The sequence below is a fragment of the Arvicanthis niloticus genome, chromosome 19 (assembly GCF_011762505.2).
Source record: "Arvicanthis niloticus isolate mArvNil1 chromosome 19, mArvNil1.pat.X, whole genome shotgun sequence".
In the NCBI taxonomy this organism is placed as follows: Eukaryota; Metazoa; Chordata; class Mammalia; order Rodentia; family Muridae; genus Arvicanthis; species Arvicanthis niloticus.
The window spans coordinates 34240013-34266543 of record NC_047676.1 but is presented as its reverse complement, the minus strand read 5'-3'; the positions used below and the strand labels follow the sequence as shown (position 1 = coordinate 34266543).

Genomic DNA, 26531 nt, shown 5'->3' with positions numbered 1-26531 from the left:
GACATGCAGGTAATCATTCTCTGTTTCAAACCTCCACCTCATCCCATGATTTGACCCTTGGTGCTAACTTGTGATGAACCCTGCAACATGTGATCATGCATTCTGAAAGATGCATAAGCACTGAGGACAAAGAGATGAGAGGCAGATACAATGGAGACATAGAATACAATTTTTTGCCTATCCCCACATAGAGTAGCATACAGAGTAGAACTTTTCCCTTTTCCTGATAGAAGTTTTTTTTCTCCACTTAGGACCTTTCCACTTCTCCCCTTAGGTAGCTTTCATAGGAAACTTTTCACTTTCTGTAGAGAGAATGCAGTGGTTAAGACATTAACTGTTCCTCCAGAGGACTCAATTCCCAGAGCCCACAAGCTGGCCCACAACTGTCTATGACTCCAGTTCCAAGGGATGTGATGCCCTGTACTGGCTGATTTTGTGTGTCAACTTGACACAAGCTAGAGTCATCAGAGAGAAAGGAGCTTCAGTTGAGGAAATGCTTCCATTAGATCTAACTGTAAGGCATTTTCTCAATTACAGATTGAAGGGGGAGGGCCCAGCCTATGGTGGGTGGTGCTACCCCTGGGCTGGTAGTCCTGGGTTCTATAAGAAATCAGGCTGAGCAAGCCATATGTAGCAAGGCAGTAAGCAGTATCTCTGCATGGATTCTGCATCAGCTCCTCCTTCCAGTCCTGCTTTAGTTCCTGCCTTGACTTCTTTCAGTGATGGACTATGATCTGGATGTATAAGCCAAATAAACTCTTTCCTCCCCAACTTGGTTTTTGCTCATGGTAGTTACAGCAATAGAAACCCTGAGACACACCCTCATACATTCATCATACAGGTGAAACACCAATACACATAGAATAAGAAAATAAACCATTTAATAAAATAAAAAAAAGAAAACAGGTAAGAGGCTGAAGAGATGTTTAGTGGTTAAGAGCACTTGCTGCTTGTGAGGCCTGGAATTCAGATCCCAGCACTCATATCAGGAGACTCACAAGTGTCTAAAACTTTAGCTCTAGGGGATCCAACCCTCTTCAGGCCTTCCAGGGCACATGCAAGCATGTGACATACATCTAAATAAACAAAATCTTTTGAAGTAGCTTCTAAAATATACAGTAATATTCCAAAGGTGAAAGGGTATGGAGCACAGTTACTTCCCTCAGACAGCAGCCAATGAGGAAGTTGCAAGGCTCAGCCCTGCCTCCTGGAGCTGTACATGTTAAGAGCAGACAAGCAGAGCTAGGTTTGTGGGTGTACATCAAACAATTCTACCTGAAAATTTTTACCAAAACAGCCTTTGTAAGTCCCTGAGAAACACCCAGAGCATTGAGGGTGAGGAGAAGGCAGAATCTATGATGTCATTATCTGACCTCTGTGACATAGGCTTTTGATGCCAGAGAGTGAGAGCTGCTCTCAGGGAAGGAGCCCCTCAGCTCCCACTGGGGCTTTGCCCCTTAGACAAAGCCTCAGTCTCTTGGAGCCTTTTACCAGCTGGCCCTACTGTTGCTGCCACTGGCTCTGATAATCCTTCTAAGCCAAGGCCAGGCTGAGGGAGAAGGATTGAGGGTTGAGGTGTTGAGGGTGACAAGAGGCCAGGGGCACCATCAAGCCAGGAAACTAGGATACTTACAAAATCTGTGTGTCAGGATTAGGACAAAACCCTATACTACAGAAGAGCTCTGTGTACCAGAAAAAGGACTGAGGGCACTGCTCAGACTGGAATCCTGGGTCAGCGTCAGTTTAAGGGTCTGAGTGTGGGGGCGGGAAGAGGGTAGATAGACGGTTCTGTGACTCTACTTTCTCTTCCAAGTCCCCTATTTGGGGGAAGTGTCTTTTGAAATGGTGGAAGGCACACAAGTTGGTAAAGCACCGCACAGTCCTCTCCAGTCCTTTCCCCATTTTGGCCTTCAGTGTTCTTTGCTGCCCATTTCCCCTCAGTCCCTCCTTCTTTCCAGCCATAATCTCCAATTTTCTAACCTTCTCTACAGCACCTTGCCAGATTTTCTGACCTCAAAGGTGACAAAGTGCTGGTCTTCGTTGTTTTGAGACAGACTCATGGAAGCCAGGCTAGCCTCAAGCTCCTTATATCCCCACAGGGATTACAGGCTTGTGCCAGCATGCCACCCTTACGTGGTGTTGGAGTCATACCCAGGACTTCATGCATGCTAGACAAACAATGTACCAGCTGAACTACATCCAAAGACCTCACATTGAGGGTCTTGAGTTCACACTGGAAATGAGCACCTGACGCAGAATCCAGAAGTCGACCAATCATTCTGACATTTTGACCTCTGTCTTTTTCTCTGCAGGTCCTACAGACTGTGTCTTTCTCCTGATTCCACCCAGAGAGTTTTGGTTGTCCCTCAGGTCCCCAGGGACAGCTCTCATTCTCCATCTCCATACATCCTCAGCCAATGGCTGAGGAAACATGAGAAGCCAAGATTAGATGCAGACTCTGGACTGAGCACGCCACAGCCAGGTAGAAGAGGCCGCTTGTCCCCTTGGCCTGCTCCTGATGCCTGCAGCAGAACAAGGCTGCTGCAGCCACACTCTGCACAAAAGGCAGTCTTAACTACAAGCCACAGCTGGCTTCAGAGATCCCCACACTGACTGTTAGGTCTCTAACCACTAGTCTTGTCACCCCATCTGCTTCCCACCTGGATTCAAGACAATGTTGCATCAAAACAAGGACCAGGTGCTGCTACAGAATGCAGTACCCCCAGAGTGTCCCCCTCAGGTCCTCTCACAGTTCATGGACTCCCCTCCACCCAACTTAGCATCTCTTTCTCCCCATCAGACCCTCCCTTCTTCCCACTTTCCTTTGCCCACCACCACGCAGGCATATTTAATTTCTGCTCTGACACAGACCCCGTCTCCTGGACCTCACTTCTACTCTTTGGATTCGAATTCTGACTTTGTTCCTCTTCCCTACTCTTCCTCTCTCCCAGGATCCTCCTCTTGCTTTTGCCAAAACTATACTTATTTTGGTGAACAACTCCCCTCTCCTCACTCCACCTTTCCCTCCAACTATCAGCTCTGTCTCTCTCCCCCTCTTACCAGCTCCTCCTCTCTTTCCCAGCTACAAAATTCCTCTCCTCACTCCTACCAGTCTGCTTCATCCCTCCAGGACTTTCAAAGCTCTAGGGTCACATCCCCCATCCCCACGTCATCTTCTCAAGGAATTCAGAGGAACAAGCAAGCATGGCAGTGGCCTCCATCCAGAAGCATCAGGTCCTCTGGGGTGGCAGGGGGATGTGTGCCAAGCAAGGTGGACCCTACAGAATTCAAGGACCCAGGGGCCCTTGCCAAAGCCCTGGTGGCCCATGTGGGGCACCACAGAATTGCACAAGACCTACAGCTACAGATTCTGCAGCACATGTGGCTAGGCACAACTGGCCCGGCCCCAGTCGTGGAGTACCCCATATGTCTAGTGTGCCTCCAGCTCCGCACCCCATCTTGTCCCACCCCCAAGTACAAGACTATACCTCGGCTGCTTGCCTTCCCACAACTACTGCCCTGTGCCCAGGGCCAGGAATCTGGGCCTCTCCGAATAGGCATTGGCTTTGTCCTCTACCTGCCTCGGGGCCAGGCCAAGGCTTTGCATCTGTTGCCAAACAAAAGAAGAAAAAGACTGGTGGATGTAGAGTCCCAGGCAGAGACCCTCCAGAGTCAAAAGCCTGCAACCCGAGCATCAGTGCAAACCACTGGCACAATCTTCCAGACTGGGAGCCTTTGATCTGTAGACCTTCAATCACCAAAACCCAGCCAGTGCTTCAGGTCTCTACTTCAGGAGCCAATACAGGTCACTGTTTCCACAAAGCCCAGGCCTTCTGTCTCAAAGTGGTCTGTGTCCCTAGGGTCTATTCCATGAAAGTCTCCATCTTAATTCCAGAGCAGCGGAGACCCTCTGGAACACCCCTTCCAAACTCCACCCTCCCTACCAGGACTTCTCAGTCCTTGGGGTGGCACAGAGACACCTTGAAGGGCTGGCTGGCCAGAAGCCAGGTGTGTTCTCCTGTCCTGAACCCTGGGAACCCCTTGTGGAGTGTGCTCTCCCCTAGTTGAAGGGACCAGAGGCACCCAAGGCCTCATTTGCCCTTCAGTGTATCCAATAAAGCCTAACCCTGCGAGTCTTGTGTTTGTGTCCACAATGTCCACAGAATAGAATCAATGGCAATAGGATAAGGCCAGTCCCACAAAAGGCTGGGGGACGGAAGGGTGAAGGACACCAAATGCTACATACTAGAGTCCACTCTAGTACCTGATGCTTAGAGACCTCTACAAGGCCCTTCTCATGTTTAATTCAAGTCCCTGGACAGATAATTGAATCAAAGATTAGGCCAATAGGTCTATTTCTCCAGGGACAGCCTGGGTTGACTAGGATGCAGCCGCTCATTGTCCTCACAGGGAAGGACATTGCTAGCGACTCATTATAGGAGAGGACAAGTATTATGTACAGCACCTGCACAGACCGGAAACTAGAAGACTCCTTCAGAAGGGCTAGAGAGATGCTGTCTCAGCACCACTGGGCACCTCACAAGTGTAACTCTAGTTCCAGGGGATCCAATGTCTTCTGTCTTCAGTTGGGACACACACACACACACACACACACACACACACACACACACACACACGAGAGAGAGAGAGAGAGAGAGAGAGAGAGAGAGAGAGAGAGAGAGAAAGGTTGAGAGAGAGACAGAGAAAGAGAGACAGAGACAGAAAAGAGGAAGAGAGGGAGAAGAGAAAAGAGAGTAGAAGAGACAAAAGGAGGAAAAAGGAGAGGGAGAGAAGGGGAGGGGAGGGAAGACCATCCACAGCACTTAGAAGACACCTATCAGGAGCAACCACCACCCATAACTTCTGTGTTCCAGAAGAGGATGTCAAGCCATAAGAAAGAGTCCAATCAGCTGCGGAGGATGCTTTCAAAGTGGGAACTGGTTTCCTCCTATTAAGATATTAGGAATCAGTGAATCTGTTTGGAGTGTCTTTCCTCACCATGACTCAGGAGAAACCACTTCCTCCCAGGAGCAACACATAAAGGCCCTGCTTGTGTTAGTTTGTGTAATTCTCCTCAAGTTGGGACTGCCCCAGTCTGAGAACTTTTTAATTCAAGATTTACTATCTTCAGTATGTCTTCCAGGCCCTCCTTCCACGCCCCACACAAAGATGGCAGCTTAGTCCTCATTCAAAGTTAGGGGTCCATGACAGAGCATCCTGCTAGGGCTGTTGCGAATTGGGGTCCTGAGCTTGCATAGAGTGAGACCCAGGACTGTGGAGCTTGCACACTGAACGCCTGCGCGACCCAGGGGTTCTCGGGAGCAGCAGATCAGGTGTTTTGAGTGGTGGCCAGTCTACAGTGCTGAGAGGGACCAGAGTCTTCCAGGAAACTAGAGCACCAGGTTCTGCAGCTTTCGGAGGTGGGGCTAAGCATGTCCTGTGTTCTGTGGGGCTGGCAGTGAATGCTGGGGCAGGATGTACCAGTGCCTGGGTGTGGAGCTCTACCAGGCCACGCCCCAATGTGCAGGCTTTGGATAGACCCCAAGACTGGGCTGCTCATGGCTGCCATCACTGCGGGCAGAGGAGGAGCTGCCAAGACTGGCATAAAGAATGGTGTTGTGAGAATGCAGGGCCACTAGGAACAGGTGATACCTTGGCCCAGGGCGATTCCAGGGTAGCCTGGGGATGCAGAGGTGAGCCTTACCTCTGCTTTAGACCCTGTCCATTTCTAGTGGGAACACCCCACACTGCCACTCGGGTGCTGTTTTCACCTGAGTAGAGCAGTTGAGACATCCAAAATTAGACTGAAAGCTGTGCAGGTCTGAGAAGGCTGGACTGTCTACACAAGTGGGATTATGGGAGCTGGTCCAGGGTTCTTACTCTGGCCTTTTCCAGGAAGGCAGATTGTCTTGTTTGTCTTCAAGCATCTGGAGACTGAACTCTTTTCTTTCTGTAAACTGGACCTTGTAATCTAAGCCCTGATTGCTGTACGAATTGGGAAGCTCCAGGAAGAGAAGGAAGCACAAAGCAACAGCATCAACAACCAAAGAAACACAAAACAAACAAACAACATGAGCTGGAGGTGCAGGAGGAAAGATCTGTAAGTAATGCAGGCATGGGGGACAAAACAGAGACTGAGGGAATGGCCAACCAATAAGCAGCCCAATTAGAGACCCATCCCAGCGCTGAGTATTATTGATACTCTGTCCTGTTTGCAGAGAGGAACATGATGTCCTCTGAGAGACTCCACCCAGCAGCATCTGAATCAGATGGACAGAGCCAAATAGTGGGTGGAACTTGGGGATTTTTATGGAAGAATGAGTAAAAAGATTATAGGTCCGGAAGGGGATAGGAACTTCACAGAGAGACCAACAGAGTCAACTATCCTGGACCTTTAGGGCTTTCAGATTCTGTACCACCAGCCAAAGAACATACACTGGCTGGACCTAGGCCTCCCAGCTCATAGGTATCAGATGTGCAGCTTAACCTTGATGTGGGTCCTGAACATCTGATTGGGGGCCATGCCAAAACTTGTTGTGTGTAAGTGGAGTATGTTCTACTAGCTGGGCTGCAAGTCCACCGGCTCCTGCATTCCCGCTCGCTCCTGCACCCCATTTGCATACTACACAGAGACAGGAGACTGCTCCAGAACACAGAGGGCCTGCTTATCAGGGCGCTTCTGCTGGTGGCTTGCTATTAAGGCCTCCGCCACCAGAGGGCACGGCTGTCTACACAATAGCAATTAAAGAACAAATTGGCTAGGAATTTAAAAGAGAGCTGAGATGTATGCATGAGAGGGTTTGGAAAGAGGAAAGAGTAGAAACATGTTCTTAATAAACAGTAATCTCAAAATTGTAAAACAGAATAAAAGTTACCAGATATTGCCTACACTGCCAAGATCTAGCATTGAAAAAATTGAGCATTAGAGACAGAGAGAGACGAGAGACAGAGAGAGAGAGAGAGAGAGAGAGAGAGAGAGAGAGAGAGAGACAGAGAGAGAGAGAGAAACCTAAAATAGTGCTTTGCAAATGATACAGTTGAAAGTTCTAGTTCACAAAAAACCCTGGAAACATATTGTTCCTTTTTGTCATTGTAACCTGCAGATCACTTGCAGACTCCACCTTCACCCCCTTTCCCACTGCTCCACTCTGCCCTCTTCTGGAAATCAATATAAGAAACCCAGGTGGGTGGGCCATGCTTTTGTCCCAACCAAGCCTGTTAGTGTCCACATCCCACTTCTAATGAAACTCCACCTGCAGGGAAATTCCTTTGACTTGATTAGTGACCACTTCCAACCCCAGACTCCAATCCTGATTTTACCTCTGAAAAACACTTACACAGGAAGGTGGTGGAGAGGAAAGATTTTATTTATGTACACTGTCCATCAGAAAGCAATGATTCTACATAGACTTAAGAAAATATTCCTTAACAAATCAATTGAACAGTCAGGAGGACAAGATACAGACACTTCCAGACTCCTGGGCATGTGGGGCACAGTCACAGCTCTGAAGTTCACAGAGGCAGCATGAGGCTCTTCCTGAGTTTTTCTCTGGCTCCTGCCAGTGAGTAGTATATTGAAGGATTTCAAGGTGTATTCTCTTCACATTGCTTGGATGTCTTTCCTTTCCAGGTTTCTGTCTCATGTAAGCCTCTGTTTTTGGTCATTTGGGGGTTGGGCACCTTTGGCTTCAGAATTCACCAGGGGCAAGCATGTCTGCAAAGCTGTGTGTGCTGTCATCTCTTGGCTGGTTCATAGCCCATTGAACCCTTCTTGTGGATGTAGCTTCTACTTCTTGAGGACCCCAAAGTCTCCCTGAAGTTTCAGCCACTCTCTCCAAATGTCTTCTCTGTTGGCTGAGGGTCTAGGCTGCACTCCCACTGTGTACCCTTTGTAGTACTTCTCATACCACTGTCGATATTGCCTCTCCCATTCCTGGTAGCGTTCTTTCTCAAATGGGTCTCTAAAGTCAACACTCTGCCCATAATAGGCTTTGGTGTCATAAGGGGGTAGACCTTCTCTGTATCTATGAAAATACTCACGCTCTGTTTCTCCTTGAGATATATTGTGTTTAGTGGGAGACTGTCCCCTAAATGCTTGAGGAGATCTGGACCAGGAGTGGTATAGTCTATAGGGAGGTGACCTTGACCTAGATGGGTGGAATCCATGAAATCTGGACTTGGCACGGTATTTGCAGCTCTTTCCTATGCCTTGTATTGGAGCTGGGGCAGAAGATGGGTTTCCAGGCACAGAAGAGGCCAAAGAAGATGGATTTGAAATTAATGAAGATATAGAGGGAATTGGGTTAGCTGAGGAAGATGTCACTGGAATCTTCAGAGTATCCTGCTGTCTCGATATGGGAGACCTCATCAGAGGCTGCAGGTTCTGCTGGATGAGTGGTGTTGGTGTTGGTGTTGGTGTTGGTGTTGGTGTTGGTGTTGGTGTTGGTGTTGGTGTTGGGTGTGGAGGTAACTGTTTTCGTAGTCTTTTTGTATAGCCAGTTTTATTTTTAAAGTTATTAACAGCCTGCCGTAAAGACTTGTTGGCAACTAAAGCATCAGGAGAAACATCATTTTCATGACATGTCGGACATGTATGTTCATCGGACTCCAGGAGTGCTGTTCTTATACATTCATCACAGTAACTGTTTCCACAGCATGGAATGACAACGGCATCTGTAGGAATGTCTCTGCAGATGAGGCACAGGAGCTCCTCTGGGATAGGATCACCTTCTTTTGAAGATGGGGATGGTTCCTCTGGTAAGAAGGGTGGTTTCTCTTTCTTCCCAATTGCATAGGCCTCTGCATGTATAATCGGTATTGCATATTTTCCAGTGTTGGTAAGCATTGCACCTTTCATGTTAGGATCTTTCACTTCCATCAGAAAACTTGTAGGAATTCCAGTGCTCTTTTTGATCCTAGGACCAGTTGCAAAGTTCTTATCCCCATTTGTTGGGCAATTCTTAATATAATGACCAGGTTTACCACAACGAAAGCAGGTGTAGGATGGAGGTGGCAGACTTACCAGACTTTTCTTCATGTAATTGATTGGGTTGTATAAACGGGCAGATTGCAACATCATTGTTTTAATTTTGTCTTCCTCAGAAGCATTGGCTTCTGCCAGATTGACAGTCTTTGTAAGCTGGGCCAGAGAAAGAGATGCAGAAGGGTCACCAATTGCTTTTGTAGCTCCCATCACTGGCTCAGTTCGACTTATAACACGTTTCTTGCTTGTAGACTTAACATCTCTGATAGGAATTCTTCTGACTATTACAGATGAATTTTTAGGAATTGGTGCATTAACATCAGTATATTCTTCTTCCGTCTCTGCGTTGGTGATCTGCAGATCGCTATAGGCAGCTTTCAGCTTTTCTCTCCCCATAATCTGCTTCTTTAAATCGCAGAGGGAGATATGGAGCCCATCAAAGGTGATGGTGCCATAGGTGAGTTTAGAGGAAAATTTATAGTGCACACAGGACATTGCAGCAAGGGATTCCTTGTGGTAGGCACTGTGCTGACCGCTGATGGTTTGCAAATTCTCAAGTCCAGTCTTCTGAGTTGGAAGTAACTCTGGTCTCCAAAAGACTAGGATGTGCTCCAGCTAATCTAATGATGTCTGACTATGAATGGAAAATCCAAGAATCCAAAGATTCTCATTCCCCAAGCCTCAATGACTCAGCTGGTCTTCAGTAGAAGCTGGAATCCCAAAGTAGTCTCTAATGCCACAGAAGGAATACACTTGCTAGCAAGTCCAGAGCAAAAAGCCAGGGCTTCCTTTTTCCACGTTCTATTTATTTGAGTTATCAGCAGAAGGTGTGGCCCAAATAAAGGGTGTGTCTTCCTACCGCAAGTTCCCGATTAAAGGCGCAGGAGAGAAGACTATGTAGTTAAGATCACTTGGCTGCTCTTCCAGAGGATCTGGCTTCAATTCCCAGCAACCATGTGGCATCTCACAACTGTCTATAACTCCAATTACAGAGGAATCTGACACCCTCACCCCAGACATACATACAGACAAAACACCAATGCCCATGAAATAAATAAAATGAAAAATTTTTTAAAATTCCACATTAGACATGGATCTTCCTCTTTCAAGTTAAGAGGAAAATCCCTCCCAAGTGTGCTCTCCATTTTTAAATTTTAGTTAGTTAAAGTTGATGTCATCAAGTTGATCATCAAGAATAGCCATCATTGGCATCCTTTGTCAGCTTCAGCTATATAGCAAAGTTGAGTCTACCCTGCTACATGAGACTGTCTCAGAAGAGAAAAGGAAAGACAGAAAGGTGGGCATACTGAAAGCTAAAGACATAAATTGACACTACATTGAAATAGGAAAGCTACTAAGGAAATCAAGGGGAAAAGGAAAGACAATGGCCCCCTCCTCATTTGCCTGATTGACTTCTGTGACTCAGCAGCTGACATCCAGGGATTTTAGCATAGTTATCTAGTCCACTTGGGTATGAGTTGCACCCATTCTGTTTTGAGGCACATCCCAAACAAGATTTTTTAAAATGGCTGATGATCTCTGGTCTAAGGACATCCCATGTATAAGAAAAGTGTGAGTATATACACCTGCAACCTCAGGAGGTGGAGGCAGGGGATCAGGCTTTCAAAGTCAGTCTGGGCTTCAGGACACTTTGTCAGAAAGAAAGAAAGAAAGAAAGAAAGAAAGAAAGAAAGAAAGAAAGAAAGAAAGAAAGAAAGAGAATTATTTCGGGCCTAACTTACTAACTCTTGGGCTTCAAAAATGTTGAGAAGTGCACTACCCCACGTTTGGGGGCCAAAATGTCTCTGACCATTCTGTCAGTGTTGGAACCTGCACTGCCAAAAGCCTTGGGGCTAAATTGTTAGAGCCTGCACTGCCCCATGCTGCTCATTAGCTTTTGCCTATATCTTTCTTGTTAATTTAGTTTGCATGACAGAGTCCACTCCTGTCAGCAAAGAGAGTCCTCTGAGAAACAAAATCACCTACTAAGTTTAAAATCACCTTCGGATTTCAGCTGGTCCTGCTGACAGCCTCTCAGAACTCCTGGACAAGTCATAGCTGGTAGAGAAGGGGTCCAGAGTGTGAGCCCTGAGGTTGCCACCAACTGGAATGCCCCCTGCTGTAAAACATCCCAGGGCCATAGCTCCCAAACAGAACTATGGGTCAGCCTATGGAGACTTTTGGCTTCTTGTCAGGACTTTTTCCTTGGCTCTCCCTCCTATAGAACCCCAAATAGACTAGACCAGAAAAGAAATACCTCCCATCACATAATAATCAAAACATCAAATATACAAAACACAGAAAAAATACTAAAAGCAGTAAGGGAAAAAGGTAAAGTAACATATAAAGGCAGACCTATAAGAATTACACCAGACTTCTCAAAAGAGACTATAAAAGCCAGATCCTGGACTGATATCATACAGACCCTAAGAGAACACAAATGCCAGCCCAGACTACTTTACCCAGCAAAACTCTCAATCAATATTGATGGAGAAACCAAAATATTCCATGACAAATCCAAATTTACACAATATCTTACCACAAATCCAGGCCTTCAAAGGATAATTGGCAGAAAACTCCAACACAAGGAGGGAAACTACAACCTAGAAAAAGCAAGAAAGTAATCTTCCAACAACCCTAAAAGAAGGTAGCTATACAAACGTAACACCACTGTCAATAACAAAAATAACAGGAAACAACATCATTGCACCTCATACAATAATAGTGGAAGATTTCAACACCCCACTCTCAGCTATGGACAGATCATGGAAACAGAAACTAAACTGAGACACAATGAAACTAACAGAAGTTATGAACCAATTGGACTGAACTGACATCTATAGAACATTTCATCCTAAAACAAAAGAATGTACCTTTTTCTCAGCACCTCATGGTACCTTCTCCAAAATAGACCATATAATTGGTCACAAAACAGGCCTCAACAGATACAAAAAGACTGAAATAATCCCTTGTACCCTATCAGACCACCATGGACTAAGACTCGTCTTTGACATGGACAAAAAACAACGGAAAGCCCACATACACATGGAAACTGAAGAATGCTCTGATCAATGATGACTTGGTCAAGGAAGAAATAAAGAAAGAAATTAAAGACTTTTTTGATTTAAATGAAAATGAGGACACATCATATCAAAATTTGTGGGACTCCATGAAAGCAGTACTAAGAGGAAAAATCATAGCTCTAAGTGCCCACGCAAAGAAAATGGAAAGAGCATACATTAATAACTTGACAGCACACCTGAAAGTATTAGAACAAAAAGAAGCTAATATACCCAAGAGGAGTAGACGCAGGAAATAATCAAACTCAGGACTGAAATCAACCAAGTTGAAACAAAAAGAACTATATAAAACATCAACAAAACCAGGAGCTGGTTCTTTGAGAAAATCAACAAGATACACAAACCCTTAGCCAGACTAACCAAAGGGCACAGAGACAGTACTCAAATTAATAAAATCAGAACTGAAAAGGGAGACATAACAACAGAAACAGAGGAAATTTAAAAAAATCATCAGATCCTACTACAAAGGCCTATACTCAACAAAATTGGAAAATCTGGATGAAATGGACAATTTTCTAGATAGATACCAGGTACCAAAGTTAAATGAGGAGCAGATAAACCATCTAAACAGTTGCATAATCCCTAAAGAAATAGAAGCAGTCGTTAAAAACCTCCCCACCAAAAAAAGTCCGGGACCAGATGGTTTTAGTGGAGAATTCTATCAGACCTTCCAGGAAGACCTAATACCAATTCTCTTCAAACTATTCCACAGAATAGAAACAGAAAGAACAATACCCAATTCATTCTATGAAGCTACAATTACACTCATACCTAAGCCTCACAAAGACCCAACAAAGACAGAGAACTACAGACCAATCTCTCTTATGAATATTGATGCAAAAATACTCAATAAAATCCTTGCAAACCAAATCCAAGAACACATCAAAGCAATCATCCATCATGATCAAGTAGGCTTTACCCCAGGAATGCAGGGATGGTTCAATATTTGGAAATCCATCAATGTAATCCACTACATAAATAAACTCAAAGAAAAGAACCACATGATCATCTCACTAGATGCTGAGAAAGTATTTGACAAAATTCAACATCGCTTCATGTTAAAAGTCTTGGAAAGATTAGGAATTCAAGGGCCATACCTAAACATAGTAAAAGCAATATACAACAAGCCAGTAGCCAACATCAAACTAAATGGAGAGAAACTTGAAGCAATTCCAATAAGATCAGGGACTAGACAAGGCTGCCCACTCTCACCCTACCTATTCGATATAGTACTGGAAGTCCTAGCCAGAGCAATTAGACAACAAAAGTAAGCCAAAAAGATACAAATAGGAAAGGAAGAAGTCAAAATTTCACTATTTGCAGATGATATGATAGTATACATAAGTGACCCTAAAACTTCCACCAGAGAACTCCTAAACCTTATAAACAACTTCAACAAAGTGGTTGGATATAAAATCAACTCAAACAAATCAGTAGCCTTTCTAAACTCAAGAGATAAACAGGCTGAGAAAGAAATTAGGGAAATGACAACCTTCACAATAGTTAAAAATAATATAAAATATCTTGGAGTGAATCTAACCAAGCAAGTGAAAGATTTGTATGACAAGAACTTCAAGTCTCTGAAGAAAGACATAGAAGAAGATCTCAAAAGATGGAAAAATCTCCCATGCTTCTGGATTGGCAGGATTAATTTAGTAAAAATGGCCATCTTGCCAAAAGCAATCTATAAATTCAATGCAATCCACATCAAAATTCCAAATCAATTCTTCATAGAGATAGAAAGAGCAATTTGCAAATTTATATGGAACAACAAAAACCCAGGATAGAGAGAACTATTCTCAACAACAAAAGAACTTCTAGGGGAATCACCGTCCCTGACCTCAAACTATACTACAGGGCATTAGTAATAAAAACTGCATGGTATTGGTACAGAGACAGGCAGAAAGATCAATGGAATAGAATTGAAGATCCAGAAATGAGCCCACATACCTATGGCCACTTGATCTTTGACAAAGGAGGTAAAACAATCCAGTGGAAAAAGGACAGCATTTTCAGCGAATGGTGCTTGTTCAACTGGAGGTCAACATGTAGAAGGATGCAAATCAATCAATCCATTCATATCTCCTTGTACAAAGCTCAAATCCAAGTGGATAAAAGACCTTCACTTAAAACCAGATACACTGAAACTAATAGAAGAGAAGGTGGGGAAGACTCCAAATACCTAGGCACAGGGGAAAAGTTGCTGAACAGAACACCAATGGCTTATGCTCTAAGATCAAGAATTGACAAATGGGACCTCATCAAATTGTAAAGATTCTGTAAGGCAAAAAGACACTGTCAATAAGACAAAATGGCAACCAACAGATTGGGAAAAGATCTTAACCAATCCTACATCCGATAGAGGGCTAATATCCAAGATATACAAAGAACTCAAGAAACTATACTCTAGACAACCATATAACCCTATTAAAAAATGGGGTACAGGGCTAAACAAAGAATTCTCAGCTGAGGAAACTCAAATGGCTCAGAAGCACCATAAGTAATGCTCAACATCCTTAATCATCAGGGAAATGCAAATCAAAACAACCCTGAGATACCACCTCACACCAGTCAGAATGGCTAAGATCAAAAACTCAGGTGATAGTAGATGCTGGCAAGGATGGGAAGAAAGAGGAACACTCCTCCATTGTTGGTGGGATTCCAAGCTGGTACAACCACTCTGGAAATCAGTCTGGCAGTTCCTCAGAAAACTGGACATAGCATTACCTGAGGATCCAGCTATACCACTCCTGGGCAAATACCCAGAAGATGCTCCAACATATAACAAGGACATATGCTCCACTATGTTCATAGCAGCCTTATTTATAATAGCCAGAATCTGGAAAGAACCCAGATGTCCCTCAACAGAGGAATGGAAACAAAAAAATGTGGTACATCTACACAATGTAGTATTACTCAGCTATTAAAAATAATGAATTCGAGAAATTGTTAGGTAAATGGATGGATCTAGAAATTATCATCCTGAGTGAGTTAACCCAATCACAAAAGAACACACATGGTATTTACTCACTGTTAAGCGGATGTTAGCCCAAAAGCTTGGAATAGCGGAGACTCAACCAGCAGACCACATGAAGCACATGAAGAAAGAAGACCAAAAGGGGATGCCTCAGTTCTACTTATGACGAGCAACAAAAATACTCAAGGGAGCAAATATGGAAACAAAACATGGGACAGAAACTGAAGGAGGAGCCATCAGGAGACCATTCTACCTGGGTATCCATCCCATGTATAGTCACCTAAGCTAGACACTGATGTGGATGGTTGGAAGTGCATGCTGTCAAGAACATGATATAGCTGTCTCCTTAGAGGTCTGCCAAAGACTAACACATTCAGAGGACGATGTTCACAGTTAACCACTGATATGATCAAGGGTTTCCCAATGGAGAACTTAGAGAGAAGACAGAAGGAGCAGAAAGGTTTTGTGACCCCAGGAGGAAAGCAACAATACCAAACAACCAGAGCCCCCCAGGGTCTAAACCACCAGCCTGGGAGCACATAGGGAGGGACCCAGGACCCCAGCAGTATATGTAGGGGAGGATGGCCTTGTTGGGCATTGATGGGAGAGGAGTTTCTTGGTCCTATAAAAAATGAACACAGAGTGTGGGGGATGGGGGGGAAGTGAGGGTAGGGAGGGGGTAGTGGGGGGGTTAGGTGCAGGCACTGCCTCATAGAAGCATGAAAAGGGGGGATGGGATAGGAGGTTTCTGGGGGGTGGGAAGAAGTGGGGTAAGAGGATAAAATCTGAAAGGTAAATATAATACCCAATTTTAAAAAGATAGATGAAAAAAAGGAGAAATAAGGGAAAAAGATAAAAAAGAAAGAAAAAAGAAAAATAGGAGATTTAATAACACAAATGGAAGGATTTAGAAATTTAGGAGGCAGTTTATGTTAATGGAAACAGCATCATAGAAACTGGAAAATCACACCCTCATAGAAACACAAGGAGGGGGGATGGGATAAAGGGTTCCTCAGTAGTGGGGGGAATGGGATAAGGGGATAAAACTTGAAATGTAAATATTACAACCAATTTTAAAAAGAGGGAAAAAGAAGAAAAGTTGTTAGAACCAACATCTTAAAAAAAAAGTCAGCCCTCTAGGAAAAAAAAATTTTTTTCTTGATAATAAAATTTGTTCTGAGAATTGTATATTGCAGAACACACAGCCTCGGTGTATCTACTCATCAAGCAAACTGAGCAGACCTGCTCAAACCTCTGATGTCCTGGAATTCCACCTGGATGCAGTGAAGACACGGTGTCAGAGGCTTATCAATTTACTCTTCCCCCCCCCCCCAATATCTCAACGCAGGTAATCAGCTTGAAAAAGTTAATGAAGAGTCAGTGTCACTATTCCCTGGGCTTGGGGACTAAGGTGGTTAATACTGGACTGTCTTTCTAGGGAAAAGTAGAGGTTTTGTTGGAATAGAGAGGATTAGCTAGGATTTATTGCATAGCCACAACCTATTGATAGAAATCTGTATAATTAGTATCAAGATGAAGTTATAATTTCTTAAATGGTACAAAATTTACTTTGATTTCAAATTTAAGGTTTTCATTGGTACGAGTTTCTTATTGATATAAAAATGAGATGAATATTGGTACTCTCATGGACATTGTGCCTATATAACACATTTAGGAATACAATGCTTAGACCCAGTCCTTCTTTAACTTTTTTAACAGATTTGAGATGGTGAGCCTGTGAGTTAAGGGACTATAGCAAATTCATGGCTTGGAGTTTATTATTAGGGTATTCTCTAGGTTTTATTTAGAAATAGCTGAGAGGAGTTAACAGACAACAGTCCAGGTTACCTTACATGGATAGTTGGTTTTCAAAACATCAGAAGTCCACAGAATTGACGTTACAAACATTTCTATATTAATGTTCATTTTGATTAGAGACCTGTCTGCTCCTGACAGCTTCCTGTCTTGGATTCTAAGAAGAAATTGAGCTTCCTTGGAGTTACTCCAGTTGTGCAGAGACTTGCCTCTTTCCATCTACAGACAAATTACTGTCCAGTAAAGGACACACTTGCAGAATAGTCGACTGATTATATCTGCCTAGACAGAGTAATCAGCCCTTAATAATCCTGCATCACTAAGGTCTGTCAGATGATTCTGGGCCAGAAGGCTGAAGATTTGATGCTCCAACGTTCTGTAATATAGGGGCTTCCCTGGTGTTCAGTGGTCTCTAGAAATTGGCTAACTTTTAGAAGCTATGCTTTGTGCTTCCCATAATTTCAGTTAACTCAGTCATTCTAGATTTCTGACAGGGTTGAAGATCTATAGTCTCATAGCCAATCCTGGCTATTTACTTTGAGATTAAAAACCTGAGTGGAAGGTTTTCAGTTGACATTTATTCTAAGCCAAGAAAAAAAGCCAGGTTCAAAACTAAGTATTTTAGTCAGGAGAGATGACAGAGGTTTTGGTTAGTCAACAAAATGATGGACTGGGTATTAGGACTATCTTGTACCTCACTGGTACAAATAGGAATAATTATGCTCTAATTGCATTTTGACAGAAAAGTGTTATTTTAACAGGAAGTTTGATATGTAGGAGGAGCTAAGGGGGAAGGAGTACCGAGAGGAAGAGATGGAAAAAGGAGAGGACAAGATGAAGGAGAGGAGAAGCTAGGTGATGAGAGAGAGAAAGAGAGAGAAAAAGAGGAGGGGGCATGGAGGCAGATGTCCACGTGTCTCCACCAGTCAAAGACAGTTCATATATCTAGGTTGGGTATTGGGTTACATTTCTGATTGAGCATTACCAAACGTATAAAACCTTTAACTAACACTTTAAAAAATTGTATAAAAGCAAAAAGGAAAAGAGGGCATGGGATAGGGGTTTTCTAGGGAGGGGAAATGGGGAAAGGGGATGGCATCTGAAATGTAAATAAAATATAAAATAAAAAAAATGAAAAAAAAAAGAAAATATAGATTGTCGAAACAACAAAAATAAATAAATAAATAAATAAATAAATAAATAAATGGAAAGAAAAACAGAATTCGTTTTTTTTTTTTTTTCACCGCCCAAACCATCATTTTAGAAAAGACTGTGCATATAAAGATCTGCTTCAGGAGTAGAAAAAGAAACTAGGCATTTATCTGTAACTTGGTCACACAATCTAGTTAAACACTTGGATCACAAGGCGTTGGTTAATTTTGCCTTATTGTGATCACAAAACCTCCCAGAAACAGCTTCACGGAAGGAAGGTTTATTTTGCCTCATGGTTTCAGACAACCATGATTGAACTACTCAGTTTGCAGTTACATGTGTCAGTGGCAGAGGGTACTCTCCTCGAAGTAGATGAGGAAGCAGAAGATGAGTTCAGAAGCAAGGGCAGCAAAATTGTCCAACCTAATCTCTATGCACTTTTATGAGTTAGAGCCTTCTATATCCTGACATTTTTAGTCCCCCACAAAAATATTTCTAGATCGATTATGTGTATTCAAATAATGAGTCTGTTGAGATAATTTCACCTTGAAATTCTAACACATCAAAGTCAAAATCCTTTTGTCCTCCCGTTTTCACATCTGTGAATACAATAGGCTTCTTTCCTGACAAAGAATTTGACCAGATAATTCCATATGTAAAAACTTAAATCAATGAAAATACATTTTATCATTTATCATTGGAATAAAGCATTCCAAAGTGAGGAAAAAAAAAGAGAGAAAAGGGGATCAAGAGGATACAAATTAGAAAGGAAGAAATGAAAGTATTGCTATTTTTTCCAGAATATGATAGTTTATCCAAGCAACCCCAAAAATTTGGAAAGAGAACTCCTATATCTGAAAACATCGTCAGCAAAGAGTGTGGATACCAAATTTACTCGAAGAAGTCAGTAGACCTTCTGATAAATAGCTCTAGAAAGAAATATCTTGGTGTAATGCTCACCAAGCAAGTAAAAGATCTGCATGGCAAGAAGTTCAAGTCCCTGAAGAAAGAAGTTGAAGAAGATATCAGAAGATGGAAAGATCTCCCAGGCCCATGGATATATAGGATTAAAAAGTGAAACTGGCCATCTTACCAAAAGCAATCTACAGATTCAATGTAATCTCCATCGAAATTCCAAGACAATTTTATTTTACAGAACTTCAAAGATCAATTCTCAACTTCATATGGAAAAACAAAATACTCAGGCGAGCCAAAACAGTCCTGAAAAATAAAAGAACACTGGGAGAAATCACCACCCCTGACCTCAATCTGTACTACAAAGTAATTGTAATAAAACACTGCAGGGCATTGGTATAGAAACAGACACATTGTTCAATGGAATCAAATCAAAGATGCACAAATAAACCCACACATCTATGGACACTTGATATTTGATAAAGAACCAAAACCATACAAAAAATGAGAACTTCTTCAAATGGTGCTCAACTAACTGGTTGCCTATATGAAAAAGAATGACAATAGACCGATACTTATCACCCTGCACAAAACTAAAGTCCAAGTGAACCAAGGACTTCAATATAAAACTAGGTGCACTAAATCTCTTAGAAGAGAAAGTGGGAAATACTGTTGACTACGTTGGCACAGGTTACAAGTCCCTGAACAGAACACCAATGGCTCTTAGATGATCAGCTGATAAAAGGGACCTAATTAAACTGAAAATCTTTTGTAAGGCAAAGGACACTGTCAATAGGACAAATCCACAGCCCACAGACTGGAAAAGGGTCTTCATCAACCCTACATCTGACAGAAGGCTTATATCAAAAATGTACAAAGAACTTAAGAAGTTAGACACCAACAACACGAATAATCTAATAAAAAAAAAAAACTAAGGTTCTGAACTGAGCAGAATTCACAACAGAGAATTTCAAATGACTGACAAGCACTTAAAGAAATGTTCAATTCCTTATTCCTCGGAGAAATGCAAATCAAATCAAGTCTGAGGTTCCATTTTCCTCCCATCAGAATGGCTAAGATCAAAAACTGAAGAGGCAGCCCATGCTAGAGAAGATGTTTAGCAAGGGGAACATGGCTCCTTTGTTGGTGGGAGTGCAAACTTGTACCACCAATTTGGAAATCAATTTGGCATTTTCTCAGAAAACTGAAAATAGTTCCACCTCAAGACTCAGCTGTATCATTCCTGGGGAAACACCCAAAACATCCTCCAATATCTCACAAAGACACTTACTCGGTTATGTTCATAGCATCTTTATTTGTAATAGCCAGAAACTGGAAACAACTTAGATGTCCCTTACCTGGAAAACAGAAAACAAAAAATGTGGTACACCTACACAATAGAATACTATTCGGATATTAAACTCAAGATATCATGCATTTTTCAGGCAAATGAATGGAATTTGAGAATAGCATGCTGAGTGAGGTAACCCAGTCCCAAAGGACATATGTGGTATGTAGTTACTTAGAAGTGGATATTGTCCATAAAATACAGGTACCATATTATACTCCACAACCCAAAGAAGCTAAACAAGATGGAAGGCCCAAGCAAGGAAGCCTGACTCTCATTTTGAAAGGGCATTAACATAGTCATAATAGACAGATGGAGGAAGAGAACTGAGGTAGGGTGAGGGGGAGTGGGAGGGAAATGTGGGATTCAAGATCCTGTGTACGGCAGGACAAGATAGATGACTAGGTGGCCATGAAAATTAATGGAAATCTGCACTGGACAGGGTGAGGAGGATGATACATGGCCTGGACAAGGAAGGCACCCATAAATCAATGGAGTGACCTTGGTATGACTCACTTTTTTGTGGATATGGTGTCTGAAGGGGTCACTTCCTGTATCCAGACAGAAACCCCAGTAGAGCAATAGAGACATCAACCCAACCACAAAACATTCAACTCAATATTTATCCTGTCTATAAGTAATGCAGGCATGGAGGACAGAACAGAGACTGAGGGAATGGCCAACCAAAAAGCAGCCCAACTAGAGACCCATCACATAGGTGAGTATGATTGATACTCTGTCATGTTTGCAGACAGGAGCATGATGTCCTCTGAGAGGCTCCACCCAGCATCTGAATCAGATGGACAGAGCCAAATAGTGGGTAGAGCTTGGGGATTTTTATAGAAGAATAAGAAAAAGATTATAGGTCTGGATGGGGATAGGAACTTCACAGAGAGACCAACAGAGTCAACTATCCTGGACCTTTAGGGTTTTCAGATTCTGTACCACCAACCAAAGAACATACACTGGCTGGACCTAGGCCTCCCAGCTCATAGGTATCAGATGTGCAGCTTAACCTTCATGTGGGTCCTGAACATCTGATTGGGGGCCATGCCAAAACTTGTTTCAAGTAAGTGGAGTGTGTTCTACTAGCTTATCTGCCTTGTCTGGCCTCAGAGGGAGAGGAAGTACCTAGCCTCTCAGAGACTTGAAGTGCCAGGGGGTGAAGGGGATACCCAGGGTCCCTCCATCTGCACAGAGGAGAAGGGGAGGGGAAAATGATTGTGGGAGGGGGTGACTGGGAGTGAGTCAGTGAGTGTGATGCAAAGTGAATAAGTAAATAGAATAATAACAAAATAAAATTTAAAAGAAGTGTTGCTATGGTTATGATGTCTCTTGCTTCACTATGTAACCCTAAGATAGTACTCTTCTGCATAGTATTATGAAATGCCTTGTATATGTGAAACTTACATGTATACCCCTGAAAGATTTAACCTATGCTCCTTGGTCAATTAACTGCCAAATTAAGAGAATTAGTATGAAGGCTGAAGAGAGAAGAATGTATTTGAGATGACTGTCCTTCTTTTCTGTTCCATAGAGGTGACACCTCACATGCCATTTCTGATGCAGTTTGCCTACATCTCCACCCATGAACAGAATGTGGACTGCAGGGCAGAGGGACCATTGCCAGCTTCCTGACAAATGCCTGGTAGTTTAATAGAATTCAGCATTTGTGAAAAAAAAAAAACAGTTGTCACAATCACACACACACACACACACACACACACACACACTCTCAGAGAGAGAGAGAGAGAGAGAGAGAGAGAGAGAGAGAGAGAGAGAGAGAGAGAGAGAGAGAGACTCCTCCTCCAAAGTCCAGTGAAGAGGGAGGAGGGCAGTGAGTGGATGTGTTCTCTCCCACTCTCCCTCCAGTTATATCCTTTGTGCTGAGTACAAACTCCTCCCCTCCCTTTCCTGACTCAGTTGTCAGGCTACAGCCAACCCTCCAGTGTGGTCCTGAGTCTGTGCCTCCAGCCCTAAGGTCCTAATGTCTATTTTAGTACTGCTTCCACTTTGCCCACTGCAGCTCTCACATCCTGTTTCTGTTCAAACTCACTGGCTCTTGTAACAGAAAGAGCTGAGGTTTTCCTGCTCACTGCAACCAAAGTATATGTGAAAAGAAGTTCTGCCCTGATCTTCTGGGTGGCTCAGCACCACATTTGTTGCAACCTTATTGGTTAAACTAACAAAAGTTTAAAGTCATTACTTGAATATGAGAGGATCTCTATCACAGGGAGCTCCAAGTGCTTTAGAGGGAAGAGAGTCTTTGGGAAGAGTCTGCTCAGAGCCTGGGCAGGTTGTATAATTCCTTTGTTCAGGCAATAAGAATTGAATCACTTCTGCACTTTCTCCTTAACAAGGACATATAGGCCCTGCCCACTTGGAAGCTAGAGGCCCCTTAGCCAAAGATGCCAGCAAACCCCAGAGTCTGTCAGGAGAGAGCATGAGAGTGAAGAAGGCAGGACAGTCTGCACCACCTGGCTCTGTTTATTCTTTTGTTTTTTTTCTAATGGAAATAACTTGTGTGTGCTAACAATTCCTTTTCCCCCTCACTGTTCTATCATAAGACAAATAGTTTAGTCTTCCTCTCACAGTTTTATCCAACAAATTTACAGTCTAAGTTCATATTTTGTTTTTATTTTATTTTATTTTTTCTTGGATATTATATTTACATTTCAGATTTTAACTCCTTACCACATTCCCCCCACCACCCAGGAACTTCCTATCCTATCCCCCCTCCTCCTTCTTCTATGACAATGTATCGCACCTACCCACACACTCCCACCTCTCCACCTTTCAATTCCCACCCACTCAGTGTTCAGCCTTCATGGGACCAAGGATTGCCTCTCCCATCTATGCCCAACAAGACCATCCTCCCCTACATGTATAGATGAGGTCATGGGTCCCTCTCTATGTGCTCCCAGGCTGCTGGTTTAGACCCTGGGGAACTCTGGTTGGTTGGTATTGTTGCTCTCTTCATGGGGTCACAAACACTTTCAGCTCCTTCAGTCTTCTCTCTAACTCCTCTATTGGGAACCCCTAGATCAGATCAGTGGTTAGCTGTGAGCCTCTGCCTCTGAATATGTCAGACTCTCGCAGACCTTTAAGGAGACAGCTATATCAGGCTCTTGTCAGCATGTGCTTTCTGACATCCACATCAGCATCTACCTTCGGTGACTGCACATGGGATGGATACCCAGGTGGAATGGTCTCCAGATGGCCCCTCCTTCAGTTTCTGTCCCACACTTTGTCTCCATATTTGCTTTCTTGAGAATTTTGTTACTCCTTCTAAGCAGGACCGAGGCATCCACACTTGGTCTTCTTTCTTCATGAGCTTCATGTGGCCTGTGAGTTGAATGTTGGCTATGTCAAGGTTTTAGGGTAATATCCACATATCAGTGGGTAAATACCATGTGTGTTCTTTTGTGATTGGGTTACCTCACTCAGGATGATATTTTCTAGTTCCATCCATTTACCTAAGAATTTCTCAAATTCATTATGTTTAATAGCTGAATAATATTCCATTGTGTAAATGTACCAATTTTTTTTGTATTCATTCTTCTGTTGAAGGACATCTGGGTTCTTTCATATACACATATCAATGGAAGACCCTCAAATACTTAGGCACAGGGGAAAAATTCCTGACCAGTTCCTGACCATTCAAACTGCCTTAGAACTTTGAAAGCCTGGACCAACTTCTTAACCACTCCGGGGCGCCCTCTACTGTGAGGTCGCCTGCTTGCAGCTCGGAGCTGAGAACCATTTATTCTTTTGGTCCGGCTCATTCATTGGTCAGGCTCCCATTTAGCAACCAACATTGTGGACAAGAAAGCTAAGGACTAACTGTGGACTTCCCCAGAATCGCAAAGCTGGCCCACAACCGTGGGTGTGCGAATGAGAAACCGCCAGTTAGCGTCTTCTGGTCTATTACACACTGGACAAGGGCACGCCAGGGCCATAGCCAAGGAGAAACTGCAGAAAGGAAGACACAGGAGAGAAAGACAGCTCAGAAAGCAGAGCTTTAGCGTCCTAGACCGTGCTGTTCTGGAAAAACCTCTTCACAACAAAAGGAATGCAGCTTCAACCGAGATTCCCACAGACACTAATTTTGTAGACCTCCAGAGGTGGGCTGCATTGAGTGTGGCTCATACCTTGGTACACTTGCAAGGTCAAAAGCATGCCTTTACCAATGATAGCTGGGCAATGCGTTCAACAATGGAAAGAAACTGGACGAATTTTCAGCGTTTAGAAACAACAAAGAGCAGAGAGGACATGAAAGGAACCCAAACTGCCGGGTCTCCATCGACCCCCTGCATACTCTCACCTGGGCGCCAGGCATCTCTGTGTTTAGGAGTGCAGTGTGAGTTCCAATAGAATCTAACTGCAGCCTGCCTGGCAGAATCTGATCCTGTGGACAAAACAAAAACACTGAGAAACAAAATCACTTAGGGGTCTGGAAATGACCATCAGATTTCAACCCCCTGGCAGCTGACAGCCAAAAAGAACTTGGCTCTGAGGAAAAGTCCCACTTATTAGTGCCCTGAGAATCCATAGGATGGGCACTGAACATTGGAATTGGTCTCTGGGCGAAGAGCAGCTCCACAGCGACCCCTACTGTGAAGAAGTGGCCCGCCAAGCTGGGAGGCAGAGCCGCTGGTCTAGGAAGACTTTGAGCTTCTAGCTCCTTCAATGGCCTGGCTCCAGCAGTGGCCCCTACAAGTGTGGACAAGTGGACAGGAAAACTAACTATGGATTTGGCAGGGATTGCACAACTCGCCTAAAACTCGGCATGTGCGTGTGAGTCAACCGGGGTCGTCCTGTGTTTCCCCTGTTGGTCAAGTGTACACTTGGAATTTGGCCACAAGGCAACAGGGGAAAGGGCAACTAGATGGAAAAGACAATCTGAAACAAAATCGCATTGGTGCCCTGGTCCGCGCCATCTGGAAAACCTTAGGCGAACAGAAAGAAAAGCAGTTGTAATGGAGAATTGTGTTTGCACAGTGACTTCCAGGGGGACGCGGGGGTGTCTCAAGTCTTGGCACGATGGCTAGGCTGAAAAGGTCATTTACCTATGGAAGAAAGCATGAAACCTGCTTTTAGAAAGGTCCAGATGCAGTTGACCAGAAAAGAAACGGAAACCAGGGCACTCACAAGGCATCTTGCATATGCTTGCACCAGGGCTCCAGGCATTTCAGTCAGCATTTAGGCGCACACCTTCCCTACATGAGCAAAATCCCACCACTGCCTGCTTGACCAAGTCCAGTCCTGTCAGCAAAACTAATGTACAGAGAAACAAAATCACTTATGAAATTTTAAATCACCTTCGGACTTCAGCTTGGTCCTGCTGACAGCCTAGGGGAACTTGGCTTGGGGCATAAGTCAGAGCTACTACAGAAGGGGTCCAGAGTGTGAGCCCTGAAGAGCCCACCAACTGCAGCTCCAGAGCCACAGCGCCCCCAGCAGTGGACAAGTCCAGGGCTGAGGCTCCAAAGCAGAACTGAGGGTCTGTCAATGGAGACTTTTGGCTTCTTGCCAGGACTCCTTCCTTGGCTCTGGCACCTGCTTTGCCCTCCAACCAACAAAACTGCATGTCCTACATGACAGTGGTTCATTGCCTGGGCACCAGATAACTCAAATAAAGTAAAGACCCTACTATGAGTTACATCAGATCGGCTCCTGTGTGTTATTTTTGGAGATTACTAACATCTCTGGCAGGACAGTTCTCTTCTTGCTCCTCTTCTCCTTGGTGTGTGGTTTCTGTTTTATATACTCTAAACAACAACTTTTCCCTTTTTCACGTCTTTTTTTTTGTGGATTTGTAAACACAAAGTTTCAGCCTAATATGCTTGCATCCCCCAACCCCTTTCTGGATTATGAACACCACCCACAGAATGAGTGCAGAAGGCTCACATGATCTATCCCAGAGAACACACAGTTGAGGTGTGCCTGGACCTAGAGCAGGAGAGCTGGTTTTTAGTTCTCGTGTGTGAAGAAGCTGTCTTGGGATTCTGTACCAGTGGCTCCTGGCCTCCTCCAGAACTGCCACGAGCAGATCTTGACCAATGGCTTTCAGCCCTTGATATCTCTGACTTAGAAGACCTCTGGTTTGACAGTTCCTCATGAAACTGCTTTCCAGTCTTACTGTCTGCTTTTCTGTAAATATCATTCCAGTCCATGGCAGCATGGAGCCCAACTATCCCAGCAAACCTCTCCTAGACTCTGTTCAGACACAAGAGACTAGAGGATGGAAATATCATGTGC

At 43.7% G+C, this 26531-nt stretch overlaps 1 protein-coding gene and 1 pseudogene across 1 annotated transcript; one reads left to right on the top strand and one right to left on the bottom strand.

The window, feature by feature from the left end:
- The first annotated feature begins 2450 nt into the window (after positions 1-2450).
- On the top strand, positions 2451-4120 carry LOC117723745 (proline-rich protein 30-like). The gene has a single exon (XM_076916389.1). It carries the CDS (start codon positions 2675-2677, stop codon positions 3737-3739), a length of 1065 nt encoding a protein of 354 aa, XP_076772504.1. The 5' UTR covers positions 2451-2674; the 3' UTR covers positions 3740-4120.
- A 3666-nt stretch (positions 4121-7786) lies between these two features.
- On the bottom strand, positions 7787-9193 carry LOC117723806 (E3 ubiquitin-protein ligase RBBP6 pseudogene; annotated as a pseudogene).
- Positions 9194-26531: the final 17338 nt, after the last annotated feature.